Raw genomic sequence first — 21,995 nt, 5'->3', positions numbered from 1 at the left:
TTAAAACTAAAACAAACAAACAAAAGCTTGAAATTGTGTTTTGAAGTTACAGGTATACATCCCATTTCTGGTACACTGGAGCATATTCACTATGCAATGGTAAAACTACCATGCACAGAAAGTGCACAGCAATTTTACCGGTACTTCCAACAGGTACATAGCATGCATTGTACAATTAGGGCAACCCTCATTACCTGGGTAGTGTGTACATTTGCTTATTTGGTACATTTAATCTCTGACATGTTCTACCTACCTAAAAAACAAGGTTTTACTTACAGTATACACATTGCCAACTCCCCTAGCTGGCCAGAGCAGCAGGATATTACATAGTTACATAATTTGGTTGAAAAAAGACATCTGTCCATCAAGTTCAACCAGAAAAAAACAACACACCATCCTGAACCCCACACATTTCCTACTTGATCCAGGGAAAGGAAAAAAACCTTACAAGGCCTGGGCCTTCCCAAATCCAGTTGGCAATCAGATAGAACCCTGGATCAACTCTCCCAGATATTACCTAATAATTATAGCTGTGGATGCCCTTCAATGCAAAGAAAGCATCCAAGCCCTCTTTAAATGCAGATATTGGGCCTGATTCACAAAGCGGTGCTAACAGTTAGCACGCTGATGAAAAGCCCTTTATCGCGCCTAAACTCAGTTTAGGCATGATAAGTTTAGGCATGATAAGTTTAGGTGTGATAAGTTTAGGCATGATAAGTTTACGTGTGATAAGTTTAGGCGTGATAAGTTTAAGCACCAACTGGATTAGCACCGCAGTGCACAGCTGATCAAAAGTTTTGCGCTCGCAAAGTCTGGTGCACTTCGCATAGAGTTTAATGGTGCTGCTTTGTGCGCGGGAATTTATGTGCGATCTAAACTTATCTAAACTTATCACGCCTAAACCTATCATGCCTAAACTGGCTTTTCACCAGCGTGGTGCAATGGTTATCATGCCTAAAGTCTCTAACTGGGTTAGCACCGCTTTGTGAATCGAGCCCATAGAGTTTGCCATAACTATTTCCTAAGGTAAGATATTCCAATTTTAATCACTCTCACTGTGAAGAACCCCTTTCTAAAAAGATGCCAAAACTTTTTTTCCTTCATTCACAGATCTTGTCCCCTTGTCCGTGGTATTAGGGACAAAAAGCTCATCTGCCAAGCTTTTGTATTGCTTTCTGATGTATTTATACATGTTAATCAAATCACCCCTCAGTCGCCTTTTTTCAAAGCTAAAGAAGCCCAGTTTGTCCAACTTCTCTTGGTATGCGAGATCTTCCATCCCTCCGCATTTAGTTGCTTGTCTTTGTATCCGTTCTAGAAGGTCTATGTCCTTTCTATAGTGTTGTCCAAAACTGAATCCCATACTCCTGTTGTGATCTCATTACTACAGAGGTGGCCTGCTCTGCTTCATGTGGGTTTCTATCCTGCGCTCCAGGAATTCAGAAAATTACAAATATATTAATGAGGTCCTTTTTTAACTACGCTTTAATTATCCCTTGTTTTCCATATACAGGCCAACTGTATTCACTGTGGTGGAACAGGAAGACGTTCCAATGAGCAATGTAACATATGTCATGGAATGGGAAGACCCATGTAAGTTTTGTCTGTGAGTTTCATGCCTTGGAGTCAGAAATTAAAATGATGAGGTCCCATGAAGAAAAATAGTCATGGGGCCATGACCCCAGATGCACTTAACTTGTAGCACCATTCCCCATGGATATCAGTGTAAATGGAAATGTAGTCACATACAACCTACAGTGCATAAACGTCATGGAGGAGGAGATGTTAGTTGCCCCAGCATTTGCACATATATGAACCCTGCAGAAAACATGTTGGACAGCATGTGTAAAAATACACTGCAGTAGAACCCCTTTATAGTAGACTCAAAGGGACCTGGCCAAATTATTTAATAGATCAGAAATGTACTATATCAGGATTTGCCATACATTGTATATTAGTATAGTTGCAGGTTCGGGACCTAGGGACTAAGTTTTCTATAGCCAGAGGTTTCTATTTCAGAATTTGATATACCAGAATCTCTCCTGCAGGATCTTGCAGTGAGTGACATCACTTAATTGAGAGGTATATCCCCAGGGCAGTGGAGCTGGTACAAAAATCATCTGACTCCAACTCCGATGCCTCAGTTTTAGATTCCTCCGACTCGGACTCATGGACTCCTCTAATTTACATATCATAATCTTGTTGATTGAAAGTATGAAAAGAAATTTAATTACTGCCAAAGCTTAGGAATTTTAACCACTTCACCACTGAGGGGTTTTACCCCCTGAGCACCAGAGCAATTTTCACCTTTCAGCGCTCCTTCCATTCATTCGTCTATAACTTTATCATTACTTATCGCAATGAAATGAACTATATCTTGTTTTTTCCACCACCAATTAGGCTTTCTTTAGGTGGGACATTATGCCAAGAATTATTTTATTCTAAATGTGTTTTAATGGGAAAATAGGAAAAATGTGGGGAAAAAATTAATTATTTTTCAGTTTTCGGCCATTATAGTTTTTAAATAATGCATGCTACTGTAATTAAAAACCATGAAATTTATTTGCCCTTTTGTCCCGGTTATAAAACCGTTTAAATTATGTCCCTATCACAATGTTTGGCGCCAATATTTTATTTGGAAATAAAGGTGCATTTTTTTCAGTTTTGCGTCCATCCCTAATTACAAGCCCATAGTTTATAAAGTAACAGTGTTATACCCTCTTGACATAAATATTTAAAAAGTTCAGTCCCTAAGGTAACTATTTATGTATTTTTTTTAATTGTAAATTTTTTAATTTTTTTTAATTACAAAAAAAAATAAATGGGGAGTGTGGGAGGTAATGAGTTAATTTTTTGTGTAACACTAATGTATTTCTATGTAAAAAAATGCTTAGGGTGTAGTTTCTACTATTTGGCCACAAGATGGCAACAGTAACTTTTTGTTTATTGCGACCTGCGAGCGTCCTTCCGGACGCTTGCAGGAAGTAGTAGGAGGCTGTGAGTGTTTGATTTTTTTTCACAATGATCGCGCTGCCCATCGGAGAGCAGCGGATCATTGCGGGGCTTAGATCAACAAACGGGAATGGATTTTCCCGTTCATTGATCTCCGGGCGAGCGGGCGGCGGCGTATTTACTAACGGCGGGCGGCGTGTTTACGAGCGGGGGCACGGGCAGCGGCGGGAGCGCGGAAAGTACGGATTTCTCCATCCCTGGGGGTTAAAGGATGGAAAAAGGGACGGAGAAATTCGTACTGGTGGGGGTAAAGTGGTTAAAGAGAATCTGTATTGTTAAAATCGCTCAAAAGTAAACATACCAGTGCGTTAGGGGACATCTCCTATTACCCTCTGTCACAATTTCGCCGCTCCTCGCCGCATTAAAAGTGGTTAAAAACAGTTTTAAAAAGTTTGTTTATAAACAAACAAAATGGCCACCAAAACAGGAAGTAGGTTGATGTACAGTATGTCCACACATAGAAAAATACATCCATACACAAGCAGGCTGTATACACCCTTCCTTTTGAATCTCAAGAGATCATTTGTGTGTTTCTTTCCCCCTGCAGTTCTCATGCACTGAAGTTTCAGGCTGCTCTTTTCTTCCGGTATCAGCTTTGCCCTTGTTTGTAATTCCTCAGTATGTGAAAGCCCAGCCAGCTCAGAGGACGATTTATCCAGCTTGTAAAAGATAAGAGAGCAGAGAGAAGCTGCCCTAATCTAAATAATACACAGGCAGTGTGCATAGAGGGGCCTGGAAGGGGGAGTTCATAGCAGAACCACAACACTGAAGAACTTGGCAGCCTTCCAGACACAGGCCGACAAGTCTGACAGGGGAAAGATACATTGATTTATTACAGAGACTGTGATAGTAGAAAGTGCTGCAGTTAGCCAGAACACATTAGAATAGCTTTTGGAACTTGTAGGATGATAAAAAAACAGGATGCAATTTTTGTTACGGAGTCTCTTTAAAGGGGTTCTGTGGACTGTTTAAATAAACAAAAACCACCACTTACCTGGGGCTTTTATCGGCCCCCTGCAGCTGAAATGTCCCGCGCCGTCCTCCTCCAATGCTCCGTTGTCATCACCAGTCCCATTGTAATATTCATCTAACAAGACGTATAATGCTCGCTCCCGCGTGCGTCATCAGAAGCTTACTGTGCAGGCGCAGTACGAAGTTTTCTTGTACGCATGCAGCCACAGCCATGCAGGCTAATCAGATGGCTGATTAGATCGGGACTGGCGGCAGGGAACGGAGGAGGACGGCGTGGGACATTTCAGCCCCAGGAAGCACAGAAGGGTAAAAGGGAATCTTGAGGGTCCAACAGGGGCCCTAGGATAATTACCGCCCCATCTTAATAAAATGTCAGCCCTAAGAGAGCTCAGGAGAAACACTATAGCACCCAGCACAGCTTCCATTCAGATGCTTCAACTGTGAATGCTCACTATTTTCTTCAATCATCGCGCTGAAAACATAATGCTCACCCTTTCTGACCTTTTGCTACCTGCAAGTACAAGTGTTTTGTGGTTACAGATTGATGAGGAAGCGAAAAAAAAAGCCACATTAGTAGCCTCCACCTGTTCCTGGGCCATATAGAAGTTGCTATAGCAATGCCCCTAGTCCAGAATGATCAGAATCCAAGAACGCTACTGCGCTTCTGCCAATGAGATCACTCCAAAAATCCAATAATGACACAAACAGTGTAGCTCAGCGAAACTTGTGGGCAAAGCATAAATCTAATAATCAGAAACATGGGGATCACTCTATACTGCATTAAACCTTTTGATAGAACTGCAGGAAATCTGCGCTGCTGGCCACAGTGGAGGATATGTTGGTGTGTCCATCTAAGGAGGTCCTGGAGACTGCACATTGGTGCTTTATGCGTTTATGACACTAAACAGTCTGTAAGTGTGATTCTTTCATTTACAGTTCTATTAAAAGGTTTAATGCACTATAGAGCACTCCCCTTGTTTCCAGTTATCAGAATGAAGGAAATAGTGTGTGCTATCATAACTTGCACATGGGATTTGTTAGAACACAAATTGGGCCATCGTGGGGACCTGAAACAAGACAGTCAGGACAGGTTCATCAGGTACATTTTTTTAAAGGAAAACTTAAGTCAGAAAAAAAAAATGACATTTACTCACCCGGGGCATCCCTCAGCCCCCCGAAGCTGGATGGTGCCCTCGCAGCCCCGCTCCTATCGTCCTGTCCCCGCCGGCGGCTACTTCTGGGTTCGGCGACAGCCGCCGATAGGCTGGGAACGCGGCTGATTTTCTGCGTTCCCAGCCGCTATATCACCCCTCTATGCTGCTATAGCGTATATATATACGCTATAGCAGCATAGAGGGTGATATAGCGGCTGGGAACGCGGAAAATCAGCCGCGTTTCCAGCCTGTCGGCGGCTGTCGCCGAACCCAGAAGTAGCCGCCGGCAGGGACAGGACAATCGGAGCGGGGCTGCGAGGGCACCATCCAGCTTCGGGGGGCTGAGGGATGCCCCGGGTGAGTAAATGTCATTTTTTTTTTCTGACTTACTGTATATACTCGCATATAAGCCTAATTTTTCAGCACAAAAAATGTGCTGAAAAGTTACCCCCTCGGCTTATATGGGGGTCGGTGGAGCAGAACGGATGGTGGAGCAGGTTTTGTTACTGGCAGAGGAGCTAACGGATTGTGCACTAGTGATCCTGCTCTTGCCAGCTGGCTCCATGCTGTGTCCATGCCCCACATCCCCTGCAACATGGCGTGCAGAGTGTGCTACTCAAGACTACCTCTGTCCCCTGGCTTGTAAATCGGAGTGTGCAAGCAACGTGTCAGTGGTGCAATGATCTAGGATTCTTCCTGTGTTGCAATTCCCGTCTCTCATATCAATGGCGTTTTAAGACACAGCTGTATCATCCTTGGGGTAAATCTGGCTACGGAGAGAGGGGCTGACTTGCACTGGGGGCACATCAGGCTACTGTGGAGGGGGCTATACTGGATAGGGGGATTATACGCAAGTCAATCATTTTTCCTGGTTTCTGTGGGAAAAGGGGGTGCCTCGGCTTATACGCGGGTCGGCTTATATGCGAGTATATACGGTAAGTTTTCCTTTAAGTGTATTCAAACTCACTTGAAATAACTTTACTGCCTCTTCTGTACAGGTGCACATCATGTGTCGGCTCTGGTTTCCATATATGTGCAACTTGTGGTGGACAAGGCCGTCTTCTGAAGTACATCAGTCTGACAGTTAAGTGGTAAGTCATCAAGTGGTTACTGTTGGATCAGAGAAACGTGGAAGTTGTTACCTAGACAATACTGAGTTTTCTCTCTGGTTTCAGGAAGAACGACACTTTCCGTTTTGTAGCTGATCATACATCAGAGTTTCCGTCAAAGTACTTCAAGGACGTCAGTGGAGAGGTTATCTACTCGGATGAGCAGCTAATGGTGAGATCTGTTTTAAACATGGCTTAACTTTGTATTGGTATACTCAATATTAGGGGTCGTTTTAGTATAAGAAATACAAATCTAATTACCCTAGAATGGTCACAAAGATACATATCATCATATATCAGAACATGTATTGGAGGCATATCTGATCCAGAAGCTCTTTAAGGTCAGAAGACCCTTTATTTTTTTAAGAACAACACAGTCCTAAACACATACAAATGCAGCAAATAAGGGTGTCAGGAAAAAAGGGCACGGGGTATAGCTGAAATGTAATGATATTGACTAAAACATTTTTTTATTGTTTCTTCATCTTTATTTAAAATACAATAAAAATACGGTAAAATAACAATAGTAATAAAAAGGCCACCAAAATTGCATAATATCGCCTACAACAATGCAAACAGAAATATATTTACTATAATTATTATTTATGCTTCTCAGAAGAAAGACCTGCATCATCTTACAAACTGATGCTATTGGCCCTCTAGGCATGAACGATAAAACTGAACTTTCCTGCATGTTAGATGCTTGATATTATAAATTAGTGCCCCATTATAGATCGGGGTAATGGTGAAAGACATAGTCTATGTATATTTTGTTCAAGGAATTCCAGCTAATGAGTCGTTTTGAAATGTCCTTCTATCCTTATTTCTATTTTAGGGACCAGCATACCGCACCGCCCGTGTGTGACCCAAACTGGGGGCCTTGGTTAATGCTGAGGTTACAGTGCCATTTACAATGACACTTACCGTACTTTAGCCCCAGATTGACTGACAGTATGATTAGGCTGTTTGTAGCACTTCCCCGTTTCTGTACTGTACAGGATATATATAATGTTTATCTTTGTACTGGGATAGCGTTTGAGGCCTATGTAGTCAGCCAATTTTGGTTTTTAACAGGGGGGTTGATTTTTCCTTTGCAAATCTTTTTGGATTGGAGGTTTGGGAGATGGAGATGGCCCTAAAAGTCAATAAATATTTTTATATGTGTAGATTTACATATTAGTTTAATATTGTCATAGTTCTAGAATGTTACATTTTAAGATTAGACTCGCTTTGTCTGCCTCTTTATGGTTTTAAAGTGTAATAGACACTGGGTGATCACTCAGCACTTTATAATGACTCAATAAGTAATGACTGATTGGCGTGGGTCGGTGGATTGCACGTGCAAGATAAAATAGGCTAAAATTTATACTTACTTTCTATAGTGTTAGCCGACTTTCGCTGTGCACAATTGGACTGAAGTGTTTGACTTGACATGCTGTGGCGGCATATACTGTATGCTGAGCGGCATTGATGATTTGTAATTTGTCTCTATCACCATGATAGGTCTCCTTTTCCATGATAGGTCTCCTTTTTTGGTCCAAGTAGGCTTCCATAGTGCTTATTCCCACCCATATCACGCAGAGTCCATCTGTACTAACTCCATCCTATAGCGAGACGCAGCACCCGGAAGAGGCAGAGTTTTTCTGCGATATACCAGATGTTCGCGCCCCGCTTCTTTCAGTGGAACGCAGCGTGACCAAGCGTCCAGCAGGACGTGAAACAGCCGTTGCCGGCCCACCTTGGTACCCGCCACCCCACCTCCACTCCCACGGCTGCCCTTGTAGTGCAAGCGAACACCGATGACAAAGTTTGATCTTGATGTATGTGACATTTGATGTTCAAGGAGATGCAATAAACCACTTGGAGAGGATAGTCGGTGCCCATATCTTTTTACTTTGTGCACAGAAAATATATTCACAGTCGTAATGACCATAGTAAAACATTGGTAAATATTACCAATATTTTACTACAACTAAGCTTAACCCTACTCTCACACAGAACCCTCCCTCTACCAATGCCTAACCCTAAGACCACCCCCTAGTGGTGCCTAACTCTAAAAACCCCCTTGCATCACGCTGATGGGCGTGGAAGGGCACCAGTCCCAGGAACGCCTACGCTGATTGGCGCAAAGTCCTGGGGCGGGGATTTGCAGGAGATTGCGCGCGCCGATGTGCGCGCATCTCCACTTGAATGATGGAGCTCCGCTCTGCCATCAGTCTCACAGCAACGATCGCCGCTAGGAGACTGTTAGATGGCGAAACCGCAGTCTATTTACACAGTACAGCGCTGCGATCTACGGCAGAGCTGTACTGGAGACAGCCATGTGATACGGCTGTCCCCTTGGGACACAGTCATTGGCTGGCAGGGGGAGGTGAGGGAGAAGAATAAAAAACAAAAAAAATGGCAAAATGTATTTAAAAATAAATACAATAAATATTTGTATAACAAAAAATAAACATCCCACCAGGGACCAGAGCCCACCAAGAGAGATCTCTGTTGGTGGGCAGAAAATGGGGGAGGGAATCACTTGTGAGCTGAGTTGTTCGGCCCTGCAGCAAGCACTTAAAGCTGCAGTGGCCTAATTAGTGAAAAATGGACTGGTCACCTGGGGGGTTTAAGCCCGTGGTCCTTAAAGTGCACCTCCAGACTAAACATCTACTCAGCAGTACTGAAAAAACAGCTTCACAGCATCAGAACTTTGTTTTTCTTACATAAGCCTTATTTTTACATGTACAAAAGCTAAGCTCCGCCCCATCAAAGAAAACTGCCCGTGCTTTTTTTCCCTGATGCTGTGCAAAGCCTGATGGGATTTCCTATGTTGTAATTCACGTTGCCCAGCAACTGGGAGGGGTCAGCACAAAGGAGAGTTGGAACTGTGTCTCATGTTCCCATTCACCTCCTTTCAACCAAAAAGATGGCTGCCCTCATGAAATTAAAAATGTGCCTGTTCTTTTAAAACAAGTTGGGTAAGAGATTATATTACCTATCTATTTTAATTAACATAACTAATGTAATGTAATGACAGTATGTTTGTTTAGGCTGAAGTTCCTCTTTAAGTAGTTAATCCTAAAACCCTATTTCTCCGCTGCAATAACGTAAATACAAAAAGCAGTAAATTTCTAAGGCAATACATTTCAAAATAATAATTTATGAAATTATAAGTCCAAAGTGATAAGAAAAATTAAAACAATAATTTTAAAATTAGAATTGTCAAAACCAATTTTGAAACAATATTTTTCAAAACACATTCTCAAAATGAAAAAATTCGCCCGAGCGGGCGCTATTTATCAGGCACCCAAATTACTTCTTTTGGACGATATTTCTTCTTAGTCGATATTTTGCATTAGCGCCTATGGGGCGGTCAGATAGTCCGTTAGCTGCAAGCGCCCAAATTTCCTGATTCCATCCTGAACACTGTTTATCACTATAAAAAATGTGCAAAAGTATAAGTATTCAGCCTCTTGCCATCCAGCTCTGCTCATCAACTTAAAGTGGTCTGAAACTCTGACATAAAATTCAATAAAAATGTGTTTTCCTACTTTTTATTACTCATACAGTTATCATATTTGCTTTTGTGCATAAGTAATATTGTTTGTTTACAAATTACAAGTTTCCAAAGTGTAGTTTATCGTGTCCTGAATGCTGTCATTGCATTTTATTCAAACTGCTTTTTATTATATATTAACATCTTCTAATGATCTTTTCTGAACTGTGTGTGTGCCTGAAGCACAGAGAGCTTCACAGAGAGCTCCTTTTCACTTGTTACATTGTGTTTACACACATTGCAACAACATTGGATTGTAAACAAAGATACTGTTATCTCCAGTTTGGATGCGGATTTGAAGCTGAATAGCAGGACAAAGTGCTTTGTTTAACCATTTCAAGGATGTTTTGCAAAAAAAACAAAAACTGGGATAGTAGCTTTCAAGCTGTGAGGAATCTTTTAGAGCAAAGTAGAAATGCTGGCTTTCAGACCACTTTAAAGCCAATGGGTACCGTTTAAAAAAAAGAAAAAGTCAGATACTCACCTAAGGAGAGGGAAGGCTCGGTCCTAATGAGCCTTCCCTCTCCTCTCCCGGTGCCCTCGGTGCTGCGCTGGCTCCTCCGTTCGCGTCCGCCACCGCAGGGACTTCGGAGATCTTCCGGAGCACTCGGGCTTCCGAAGACGGGCCGCTCCATACTACGTACGCGCAAGCGCGTCATAGAGGGCGCTCGCGCATTCGTAGTATGGAGCGGCCGCGTCATCGGGAGCCCGAGTGCTCCCGAAGGCTTCCGAAAGCTCCCTTCGGCATGCGGAAGTGGCAGTATTTGACCGAACTGGTCGAATACTGCCACGGGGGATCCTGCGCGGGACCGGGCACCGGGAGAGGAGAGGGAAGGCTCATTAGGACCGAGCCTTCCCTCTCCTTAGGTGAGTATCTGACTTTTTCTTTTTTTAAACAGTAAACATTCACTTTAAATAGAAACCGTGACCAAGAATTGAACTTCCCAATCAATAGCTGATACACTTTTTTCCATGAGAAATCTATTCCTTTTCACAAACAGATCATCAGGGGGCTCTGTATGGCTGATATTGTGGTGAAACCCCTCCCACAGGAAACTGTGTGCACCACGGTCCTGACAGATTCCTGTCTGTGAACCTCGATGCATTGTGAGAAATAACAGCTGTTTGCTCTTTTTGGCAGTTGGAAACAGCTGTACACAATCAAGCAGCATCTCCTTCCAGTGATCTCACCTGCCAACAGTAAAGAGGTCAACATGTAATAAATGTCTGAATGTAAATCAGGCAGGGGAAAGATTTTACAATGGGCAAACACTGACTAAATAATTTATACATAATTATTGCAAAAAATGAAGCACTTTTTTTATTACATTATTTGTACTGGAGTTCCTCTTTAAATCAACTCTATTAACCAGAGGCAGACACCTCATGGTGTCCCATAACGAAATTGGCACTTACAGTGGCTTGCAAAAGTATTTGGCCCCCTTGAAGGTTTCCACATTTTGTCACATTACTGCCACAAACATGAATCAATTTTATTGGAATTCCACGTGAAAGACCAATACAAAGTGGTGTACACGTGAGAAGTGGAACGAAAATCATACATGATTCCAAACATTTTTTACAAATCAATAACTGCAAAGTGGGGTGTGCGTAATTATTCAGCCCCCTGAGTCAATACTTTGTAGAAACACCTTTTGCTGCAATTACAGCTGCCAGTCTTTTATGGTATGTCTCTACCAGCTTTGCACATCTAGAGACTGAAATCCTTGCCTATTCTTCTTTGCAAAACAGCTCCAGCTCAGTGAGATTAGATGGACAGCGTTTGTGAACAGCATTTTTCAGATCTTGCCACATATTCTCGATTGGATTTAGATCTGGACTTTGACTGGGCCATTCTAACACATGGATATGTTTTGTTTTAAACCATTCCATTGTTGCCCTGGCTTTATCTTTAGAGTTGTTGTCCTGCTGGAAGGTGAACTTCCACCCCAGTCTCAAGTCTTTTGCAGACTCAAAGAGGTTTTCTTCCAAGATTGCCCTGTATTTGGCTCCATCCATCTTCCCATCAACTCTGACCAGCTTCCCTGTCCCTGCTGAAGTGAAGCACCCCCAGAGCATGATGCTGCCACCACCATATTTGACAGTGGGGATGGTGTGTTCAGAGTGATGTGCAGTGTTAGTTTTCCACCACAAATAGCGTTTTGCATTTTGGCCAAAAAGTTCCATTTTGGTCTCATCTGACCAGAGCACCTTTTTCCACATGTTTGCTGTGTCCCCCACATGGCCTGTGGCAAACTGCAAACGGGACTTCTTATGCTTTTCTGTTAACAATGGCTTTCTTCTTGCCACTCTTTCATAAAGGCCAACTTTGTGCAGTGCACAACTAATAGTTGTCCTATGGACAGATTGCCCCACCTGAGCTGTAGATCTCTGCAGCTCGTCCAGAGTCACCATGGGCCTCTTGACTGCATTTCTGATCAGCGCTCTCCTTGTTCAGCCTGTGAGTTTAGGTGGCTGGCCTTGTCTTGGTAGGTTTATAGTTGTGCCATACTCCTTCCATTTCTGAATGATCACTTGAACAGTGCTCCGTGGGATGTTCAAGGCTTTGGAAATCGTTTTATAGCTTAAGCCTGCTTTAAATTTCTCAATAACCTTATCCTTAACCTGTCTGGTGTGTTCTTTGGACTTCATGGTGTTGTTGCTCCCAATATTCTCTTAGACAACCTCTGAGGCTGTCACAGAGCAGCCGTATTTATACTGACATTAGATTACACACAGGTGCACTCTATTTAGTCATTATCACTCATCAGGCAATGTCTATGGGCAACTGACTGCACTCAGACCAAAGGGGGCTGAATAATTACCCACACCCCACTTTGTAGTTATTTTTTTGTAAAAAAATGGTTGGATTCATGTATGATTTTCATTCCACTTCTCACGTGTACACCACTTTGTTTTGGTCTTTCATGTGAAATTCCAATAAAATTGATTCATGTTTGTGGCAGTAATGTGACAAAATGTGGAAAACTTCAAGGGGGCCGAATACTCTTGCAAGCCACTGTATGTATTAGGCTGTCTACCAAAACCACTGAGCTGCTGTCCGTGGCATTAATTAGCTGTTCGTTTTGTAATCAGATGCTATCCTTCCTGACAATAGACTTTTCTGGAGAGCATCTCATTGGTTACAAAACAAACAGGTAATTAATGCCACGGACAGCAGCTCAGTGCACGCGAGAAAATTGCACATCAGAACCCTTGTCCGCGGCCTTTAGGCAACTTCACTAAACCTATTTGGCTGGTGGTGTGGATAGTGTTTTCCGCTGTGTCCCCTCTCCTTCAGGCAGCACTGAGCTGCCTGCTGTAGAATAGATCAGCTGTTAGTTTTGCGACAAATCAGTTGCTATCTTATCTGACTGTAGACTTTTCTGTGGGAGAAATACAGAGAGCGCCCCTTGATAGATGTCCTAATATGTAAGTACCCCAAATTCCTATGGCGCCTCCTGATCTCAGACATGTTTCAGCAAGAACACCATCCATTTCTTCTCCCCATGGATGTGAGTGGAAATAGTAATACATCTTGGAGACACAGGGATGTAAAGTACTTTCCTCAACCACAGATGATGCAGAACCTCCAGGAAAGCCATTTTAGATAGTGTATCTCCTGGATACATTGTTAGAAATATCAGTATACGTGCTGCAGTGTCCTGCAGTGTGACCACTGATCAGTAGCTATAAAGCAGGGGTGTCAAACTCAAGTACAAAGTGGGCCGAAGTTGGACTCTGGGACCAAGTCACGGGCTAACCTCTATGTCTAGTGGACAACTCTCTCCCTGGTGTCTAGTAGCCTCCCTCCATCCTTTATACAGTTCCCTGATGTTTAGTTTTCTTCCCTCCTCATCAGAGGCGTCGCTAGCCCTATTTTGGGGTGGCACATGCCCCCAATCTGTCCTGGGGTGCCACGGATCTCAGCCCGGCCGCCCCCTCTGGCAGCGGCTCCCTCCAGCCGCCGCCGCCGCCGCGTCACTCAGATTTCAGGATCAGGCGGCGAGCCGGCGACCAATCGTGCGGGCGCTAGGACCCAGCGCCCGCACTGATATGCGGAAGTGACATCACTTCCGCATATCGAGCGGGTGCGTCCGGCGCCCGCTCTTACTGGTCGGGTCGCCGCTGATCCTGAGGTCTGCTACGAGGTAAGGGGCGTGGGGGGAGCGGCGGCGGCTGGAGGGGGGGCATCCCTGTCACTAACTCACTCCCTAAAGGGGCTCCCTGGCACTCACTCACTCCCTAAAGGGGCTCCCTGGCACTCACTCACTCCCTAAAGGGGCTCCCTGGCACTCACTCACTCCCTAAAGGGGCTCCCTGGCACTCACTCACTCCCTAAAGGGGCTCCCTGGCACTCACTCACTGCCTAAAGGGGCTCCCTGGCACTCACTCACTGCCTAAAGGGGCTCCCTGGCACTCACTCACTCCCTAAAGGGGCTCCCTGGCACTCACTCACTCCCTAAAGGGCCTCCCTGTCACTCACTCACTCACTCACTCCCTAAAGGGGCTCCCTGGCACTCACTCACTCCCTAAAGGGCCTCCCTGGCCCTCACTCACTCCCTAAAGGGGCTCCCTGGCACTCACTCACTGCCTAAAGGGGCTCCCTGTCACTCACTCACTGCCTAAAGGGCTCCCTGTCACTCACTCACTGCCTGAAGGGGCTCCCTGGCACTCACTCACTACCTAAAGGGCTCCCTGTCACTCACTCACTGCCTGAAGGGGCTCCCTGGCACTCACTCACTACCTAAAGGGCCTCCCTGTCACTCACTCCCTGAAGGGGCTTCCTGGCACTCACTCACTGCCTGAAGGGGCTCCCTGGCACTCACTCACTGCCTGAAGGGGCTCCCTGGCACTCACTCACTGCTTGAAGGGGCTCCCTGGCACTCACTCACTGCCTGAAGGGGCTTCCTGGCACTCACTCACTGCCTGAAGGGGCTCCCTGGCACTCACTGCCTAAAGGGGCTCCCTGGCACTCACTCACTCCCTAAAGGGGCTCCCTGGCACTCACTCACTCCCTAAAGGGGCTCCCTGGCACTCACTCACTGCCTAAAGGGGCTCCCTGGCACTCACTTACTGCCTGAAGGGGCTCCCTGACACTCACTCACTACCTAAAGGGGCTCCCTGGCACTCACTTACTACCTAAAGGGGCTCCCTGGCACTCACTCACTACCTAAAGGGGCTCCCTGTCACTCACTATCGGGGTCCCTGTCACTCACTACCTAACTGGAGGCGCCTGTCACTCACTAGCTAACCTGGGGGTCCCTGTCACTCACTACCTAACTTGGGGGGCTACCATATTAAGGGGGCATTCTGCCTATTTATGTGAAATGCTGTCTATTTATGTGCCTCATGACTGCTGAGTTTGTCTTGTTGGGAGCCTTATGATTTGTTGGGGGCCTCAAGATTGCTGAATTTGTCTTGTTGGGGGCCTCATGATTGCTGAATTTGTCTTGTTGGGGGCCTCATGATTGCTGAATTTGTCTTGTTGGGGGCCTCATGATTGCTGAATTTGTCTTGTTGGGGGCCTCATGATTTGTTGGAGGCCTCATGATTGCTGAATTTGTCTTGTTGGGGGCCTCATGATTTGTTGGGGGCCTCATGATTGCTGAATTTGTCTTGTTGGGGGTCACATGATTGCTAACTGCGAGACTATGGGAAAAGCTGAATCCTTATCATATGAGACAATAGCATTAAACCTACTTTTTTAGCTTTTTAAAACAGAAAATAAAACTGGGAGGTTCTAAAAAATTGAATACATTTTTCAGGAGTAGGATGGATGAAATTGTTTATCTTCACAGTTTATTTTCAACTTGGATTTTCCATAATGTTCATGTATGAATTAAAACGTTTGTACAGTATTTAGTTTAAATTGCGGTTGCCACTTTGCGATAGATAAGTGACTTTTGGATTGCAGTTTGGGCACTCGGCCTCCAAAAGGTTCGCCACCACTGTCATAATCTAATGTCCCTTTATTGCTAGGTTCATGTAAATTTGTCTCCACCCGGCCGTTACCACACCTATATTCTGGTCCATGGCCCACCCATTTTTCGGTGCGGCACGATAAGCACGCCGCACAACGTGATCCTAATATTTTTGGCACGCTAGCTGCAGTGTGCTGAATTCTGCTGCCTACAGTATGTACAGTATACGCTGTTCTCTAGTGCCTGCACTGTGTGCTGATTTACCTCCAGTGTGTACAGTGTAAGGTGTTACTCTGTGCCTTTACTGATTGTAAACCAGCTATATTGTATGCTGATCCCTGCTACTTTCAGTATGTACAGTATTAGCTGTAAAGCCTGGTACACACATACAATTTTGATTAGCCAATTTAAGCTCTGTTCATAAAATTCATTGTCTGTTGGCCCACTTACTGCACGGGGGTGGTAAAATTGGGGGTCAGTGATTGACCAATCAAAATTGTATGTGCGTATACATCTTTGATCTATGCCTATACTGATTGTAAATTATCCAAATAAAGGACAGGGGGCTCCATCCAATATTTCAATGGGCAGGCCCATTATCTGTAGCTTACACCGCTGCTAAGTTCATGTACATTTGGCCCCACCCATGGCCACACCCACTCACTGCATGGCCACGCCCATTTATATACCTCCCCGCCTGGTCCCCACAGGTGCCCCCGATCTCCAAGGACCCTAGAAACGCCCCTGCTCCTCATACAGTTTCCTGGTGTCTAGTGGCCCCCTCCTTCCCCTTTACAGTTCCCTGGTGTCTAGTGGCCCCCTTCCCTCTCCTGTACCGTTTCCTGGTACCTAGTGCTGTCCCTCCCCATATGGCTTCCCTGGTGATCTAGGGCATACCCTCCAATATAGCTTTTCTGGTGGTCTAGAGTGGACCAAACATAATGCAATGTGGGAAAACCACCTGAGGGCCAAATCTGTTGGCTCAGAGGGCCAGATTTGTCCCACTGGCCAGATTTTGACATGTATGCTATAAAGCCATAGGTTCCAGTGCAAGATTTACAATGGGGCGACCCAGTAGTGTTTTACATTAGAGAACTCCAGTACTGTCCTTATTTTTTCCCCACAGAAACTGCTTTCCAGGTCAGCAGCAGGAAGAGATGTCTGAGTACGAAGTGAGAAGCAGATTACAATGATGCTAAGTACAGACATTGATAATTACCACAACCACCAATGAAGAGCAGATACATGGGGCTTATGCAGGACCTTAAAGGAACACTATCACGAAAAAATGTAAAATACTTGTAAACACATCCAAATAAGAAGTATGATTCTTCCAGAGTAAAATGAGCCATAAATTACATTTCTCCTATATTGCTGTCACTTACAGTAGGTAGTAGAAATCTGACAGTACCGACAGGTTTTGGGCTGGTCCATCTCTTCATAGGGGATTCTCAGCATGGCTTTTATTCTTTATAAAGACATTTCCTGAAAACGATTTATACAAATATGCTGACCAGCCTGTCTGCTCACCGCACACTTTTTTGGCAGTTGGACTGAGAAACTGCTATTTATTAAACTGAACCTCCGGACTAAAAATCTACTCACCAGAACTAAAAAGGCTTGGTGTTTCTTTAACAGTTTCACAGCGTCAGGACTTCGTTTTTCTTACCAAAGCATCATTTTTAGCTGCATTTTTATCTAAGCTCCACCCATCAAACAAAAAAAGCCCGGGCTTTTTTTCCCTGATGCTGTGCAGAGCATGATGGGATTTCCTATGTTGTTATTCACGTTGCCTAGCAACTGGGAGAGGTGCTCAGGACACAGGACAGTTGGAACTGTGTCTCATGCTCCCTGTCACCTCCTTTCAACCAAAAAGATGGCTGCCATCATGAAATCAAACATTTGCCTGTTCTTTTAAAACAGGGTGGGTAAGAGATTATATTACCTATCTATTTTAATTAACATAACTAATGTAACTTAAAGATAACCTTAAGTCAAAAAAAAAAAATGAGATGAACTCACCTGGGGCTTCCCTTAGCCCCCTGCAGCCGATCGGTGCCCTCGCAGCTCCGCTCCGATGCCTCTGGACCCGCCGGCGACGACTTCCGGTTTCGCCGCCACCGGCCGACAGGCATGGGAACGCGAGTGATTGTTCGCGTTCCCAGCCTGTATATCGCCCCCTATGCTGCTATTGTGGCTCCTTAGCAGCATAGCAGCATAGGGGGCGATATACAGGCTGGGAACGCGAACAATCACTTGCGTTCCCATGCCTGTCGGCCGGTGACGGCGAAACCGGATGTCGTCGCCGGCGGGTCCAGAGGCATCGCAGAGGCACGGCGAGGGCACCGATTGGCTGCAGGGGGCTGAGGGAAGCCCCAGGTGAGTTCATCTCATTTTTTTTTATGGCTTTAGGTTCACTTTAATGACAGTATGTTTGTTTAGGCTGGAGTTCCTCTTTAAGTGGTTTTGAAAATAACCAAAACCCTGAGAATCCCCCTTGAGAAGATGGGCTAGAACAAAACCTGTCAGTTATGTCATATTTATATTACCTACTGTAAGAGAAAAGTAAATTACATCTCATTTTACACTGAAAGAAATGTACTTCACATTTGTATGTGTCTGCAAGTATTTAAAATGTTATGATTTTCGCGATAGTGGTCCTTTTTAAAGAGGAACTGTAATGACATACAATAGAATGCAGTAAATTATTCAGGATACCCACTTTTATGTTAAATATCCTGGAAGCCTGTGGGTCCAATCAGATATAATCATGGGTTCTTGCAGGAGACAAGGGCTGTTCCTATTGGCTTCTGCTCCTGTCAGTCTTAGGTAATCCTCACTGCTTCTGTGAGTTCTGTGAGTCTCGCACCGAAACCCACAAAAGAGAACTGCCAGTAATGGAACAGTGTTTTACTGCATGCTGTAACCTTGATAAATTAACATTTACTGACATTTGGTGAGGTGTTTACCGCACAAGTCTATAATTTACCTCGCTGCTCTGTAATTTCACCTTTTCATGCGGTAACACCCTTGGTGAATCGACATTTTCCTAAGTGCTCGGTAAAATCCAGACCACTAGGGAAGCTATATTGGAGATGAAGCCCTAGATCACCAGGGAGGCTATATTGGTCCCACTGGTTCAATTTTGGCCCACTTTATATTTGTGTTTGACACCCATGCCATAGACACTGATGCACTATAGGAAGGGATTAGATGGTGAGCCCCCCTGAGGGACAGTTAGTGACAGGACTATAAACTCTGTAAATGTGCTGTTGAAGATGTCAGCGCTTTATTCATGCTTAAAAATAATCATACTATTTGGACAGAGTCTGGAAGAACTGCAAACCTGCATGTTTTGCATCTGTATGATCTGCCGCACATTAAATAGTAAAATCATATACGAGTTTATCGGAGATATACAGGGACAGATAATGCGTTTCAGACAGTAGATATATTTTGATCACAGTTATGTTGTCCTATTCTTGGTCAGTGTTAGTGTTCAAATTCGGGAGATTGAATTATGAAACCTGAATTCTGCCGCACACCACACTTCAGCGCCCGAAGAAGTGGACAGGGTCACGGGGAGTCCACCTACTTGGGGTTCACGCCACTCTGATCCTGACACTTCTTCGGGTGCTGAAGTGTGGTATGTGCAGGAGAATTTATGTTTCTAAATTCAATATCCCGAATTTGAACACCAACACTATTCATGGTTATTGTGATTCAGTTGAACTCCACTGCGTGATGCTCCAGGGGTTGAGTGGTGTCTGCTTTTGTTGCTGTTGACTCAGTATTCACCTGTAGACCCACCAAAATGAAAAGACTAGGTGCTGATAGGAACCGAACTGGATGTTTGAATAACTATGTTAATCTACCTATAGCTGCCGCCTATCGCTGGATTCCCAGATCCCGCCATAAATGAAGCTTCTGAAAAGGCTTTAAGTCAGCATCGCAACCAACTGGACTCTTGCCAGATACTGAGACAGGTATGTGGCCTTCAGACAGAACCTATTGTATCTCAGCATAATACTATCTATAAGGTCACCATGGATCACCATGAGCTCTAGGCATTCTGTAGCATACTATTAGACTAAAATTATGTATACCAATTTAACAAATGGATATATTTTTGTATATAATTTTTTGAATACATCTTCATGCTGCTGCAGTTATACATGTGTGCAGAACCATAAAATTTGATTTCCGGTTGATTATGCTCACAGCCTTTAAATTTGCTTGCAATCACTTATATGCACTCTAACAAAAAATACTTCAGGCCCCTTTCACACATGTGGGGTCACGCTACTCTCCCCACCACATCTCATCACAGTGGCCATTAGTCTTTTTGAGACAGTACTGGCGGTGCTCCGGTCGCACTGCTGCTATAATGCGCAGTGCAACTTTTTTAGGCCGTTGAGGTGCGATCATCCAACTGGCTTAAAGGACAACTGTAGCAAGAGCTATGAAGGGTGCCATATGTATTTCCTTTACCAGTTTCCAATACCAGTTGCCTTGTTATCCTGCTGATCCTCTGTCGAAAACTTTTAGCCATAGGCCCTGAACAAGCATGCAGCAGATCAGGTGTTTCTGACATTATTGTCAGATCTGACAAGATTGGCTGCATGCTTGTTTCTGGTGTTATTCAAACACTACTGCGGCTAAATAGATAAGGTGGGCTGCCAGGCAACTGGTATTGTTTAAAAGGAAAAAAAAACATATGGCAGTCTCCTTAGCCCTCTTGCTACAATTGTCCTTTACCAACTTAACCACTACAGGTGGCGTTACCATTATGGACCAAAGCAATTTTTACATTTTAGCGCTTTTCCTATTCATTCACCAATAACTTTATCATTACTTATCACACTAAAATGATGTATATCTTGTTTTTTCACCACCAATTAGGCTTTGTTTGGGTGGTACTTTTTACAAAAAAATATTTTATTCTAAATACATTTTAAGAGGAATAACATTTTTTTTTTAAAGAGGCCCATTCTTGTGGGCCTCTTTCGTCCAAAGGCCCAGGTATGGTGCAGCTTTTGCTATGCCCCAGTGTTAGAGGCAGAAAACTGAACAGACCTATATGCTGTAAGACAAGTCTAACCAAACCTTCCATAGAGAAATGATATGTTACAATTCAAACCAGAGTTTTATACTATACTAGTGACCTAAGTCCGTTTAAAAACGGGCTCTAGGTCTGTCACCGCCGTGCGCGCGCACACATACACCCGCCGACCGCCCCGTGGCCGTCCTGCGTCCTGTCCCAACGGCTGTCAGTGCAGGACATGGGCAGTACCACAAAAGCGCTGACACAGGGACAGGACGCAGGGACACTTGTACATTATTAGGTAGGATTATATAATTATATAATAGGTGGGATTATATACTTAAAACTATGTCAGTGATCATTGCTTTTCTCACTCCAGAGACACAGCATCGAGTGGCTGCCGCTTACCAAGGTGGAATATACCTGGAAAAATAAGCACTACGACTTCTTTGTTTTCGGGAAAGAACATAAGGTTAATGCAAAAAAATATCCATCCGGATGTGGCTGTGCAATCATGTGACCTGCAAACTCAATGGACTCTTTTGCACTATATAAACACTAATTGGATGTGTTCAGTCACCCAAAGTGGTTTTTTTATGGTTAGATCTGCTCAATGCACTTGGTGGCTCAGATCCTAACAGATGCCAAGAAAGGTAGATTAGTTCCATAACTTTCTGCACAAAAGCCTCAACACCCTAATTGTGAAAAACATGCAATATGTGATTTCACTGAGCATTAGAATTGATCCATTAACTGGCCTTTGCTTTTGAGCATTGCATTTAGCAGAAACTTTGCAACATCAAAAAATAAAAAAAAAATGCCTAAAAGGAGCGCCCCATATACATACATGAATTTTTTCTAAAAAATAAGTCCCTATTTGTCCCCCTCCCCCCCCTTCTACCTGGTCTGTGTGCCTTTGCTGAACTGTGCAGTGCCAACAGGATTGGGGGAAATCTTTTTTTTTAGCTACAGTAACAGACTTATCTTAAAGGGATACTGTAGGGGGGTCAGGGGAAAATGAGTTGAACTTACCCGGGGCTTCTAACGGTCCCCCGCAGACATCCTGTGTTGGCGCAGCCACTCACCGATGCTCCGGCCCCGCCTCCGGTTCACTTCTGGAATTTCAGACTTTAAAGTCTGAAAACCACTGCGCCTGCGTTGCCGTGTCCTCGATCCAGCTGATGTCATCAAGAGCGCACAGCGCAGGCCCAGTATGGTCTGTGTCTGCGCAGTACA

The 21,995-nt window shown here is 44.3% G+C and overlaps 1 protein-coding gene across 1 annotated transcript in view; it reads left to right on the top strand.

Moving 5' to 3' along the window:
- LOC137533441 (protein SSUH2 homolog) overlaps positions 1–21,411 on the top strand; it is a 56,300-nt gene extending 34,889 nt beyond the window's left edge. The window contains exons 9-13 of the mRNA XM_068254831.1: positions 1,514–1,593; positions 6,137–6,229; positions 6,314–6,419; positions 19,597–19,701; positions 21,139–21,411. Of these exons, the coding sequence (XP_068110932.1) occupies positions 1,514–1,593; positions 6,137–6,229; positions 6,314–6,419; positions 19,597–19,701; positions 21,139–21,279 (525 nt within the window). The 3' untranslated portion in view covers positions 21,280–21,411. The remainder of the gene's footprint in view (positions 1–1,513; positions 1,594–6,136; positions 6,230–6,313; positions 6,420–19,596; positions 19,702–21,138) is intronic.
- Positions 21,412–21,995: the final 584 nt, after the last annotated feature.

The sequence above is a fragment of the Hyperolius riggenbachi genome, chromosome 9 (genome assembly GCF_040937935.1).
Source record: "Hyperolius riggenbachi isolate aHypRig1 chromosome 9, aHypRig1.pri, whole genome shotgun sequence".
Lineage (NCBI taxonomy): Eukaryota > Metazoa > Chordata > Amphibia > Anura > Hyperoliidae > Hyperolius > Hyperolius riggenbachi.
This window is presented reverse-complemented; position numbering and strand designations above follow the sequence as displayed.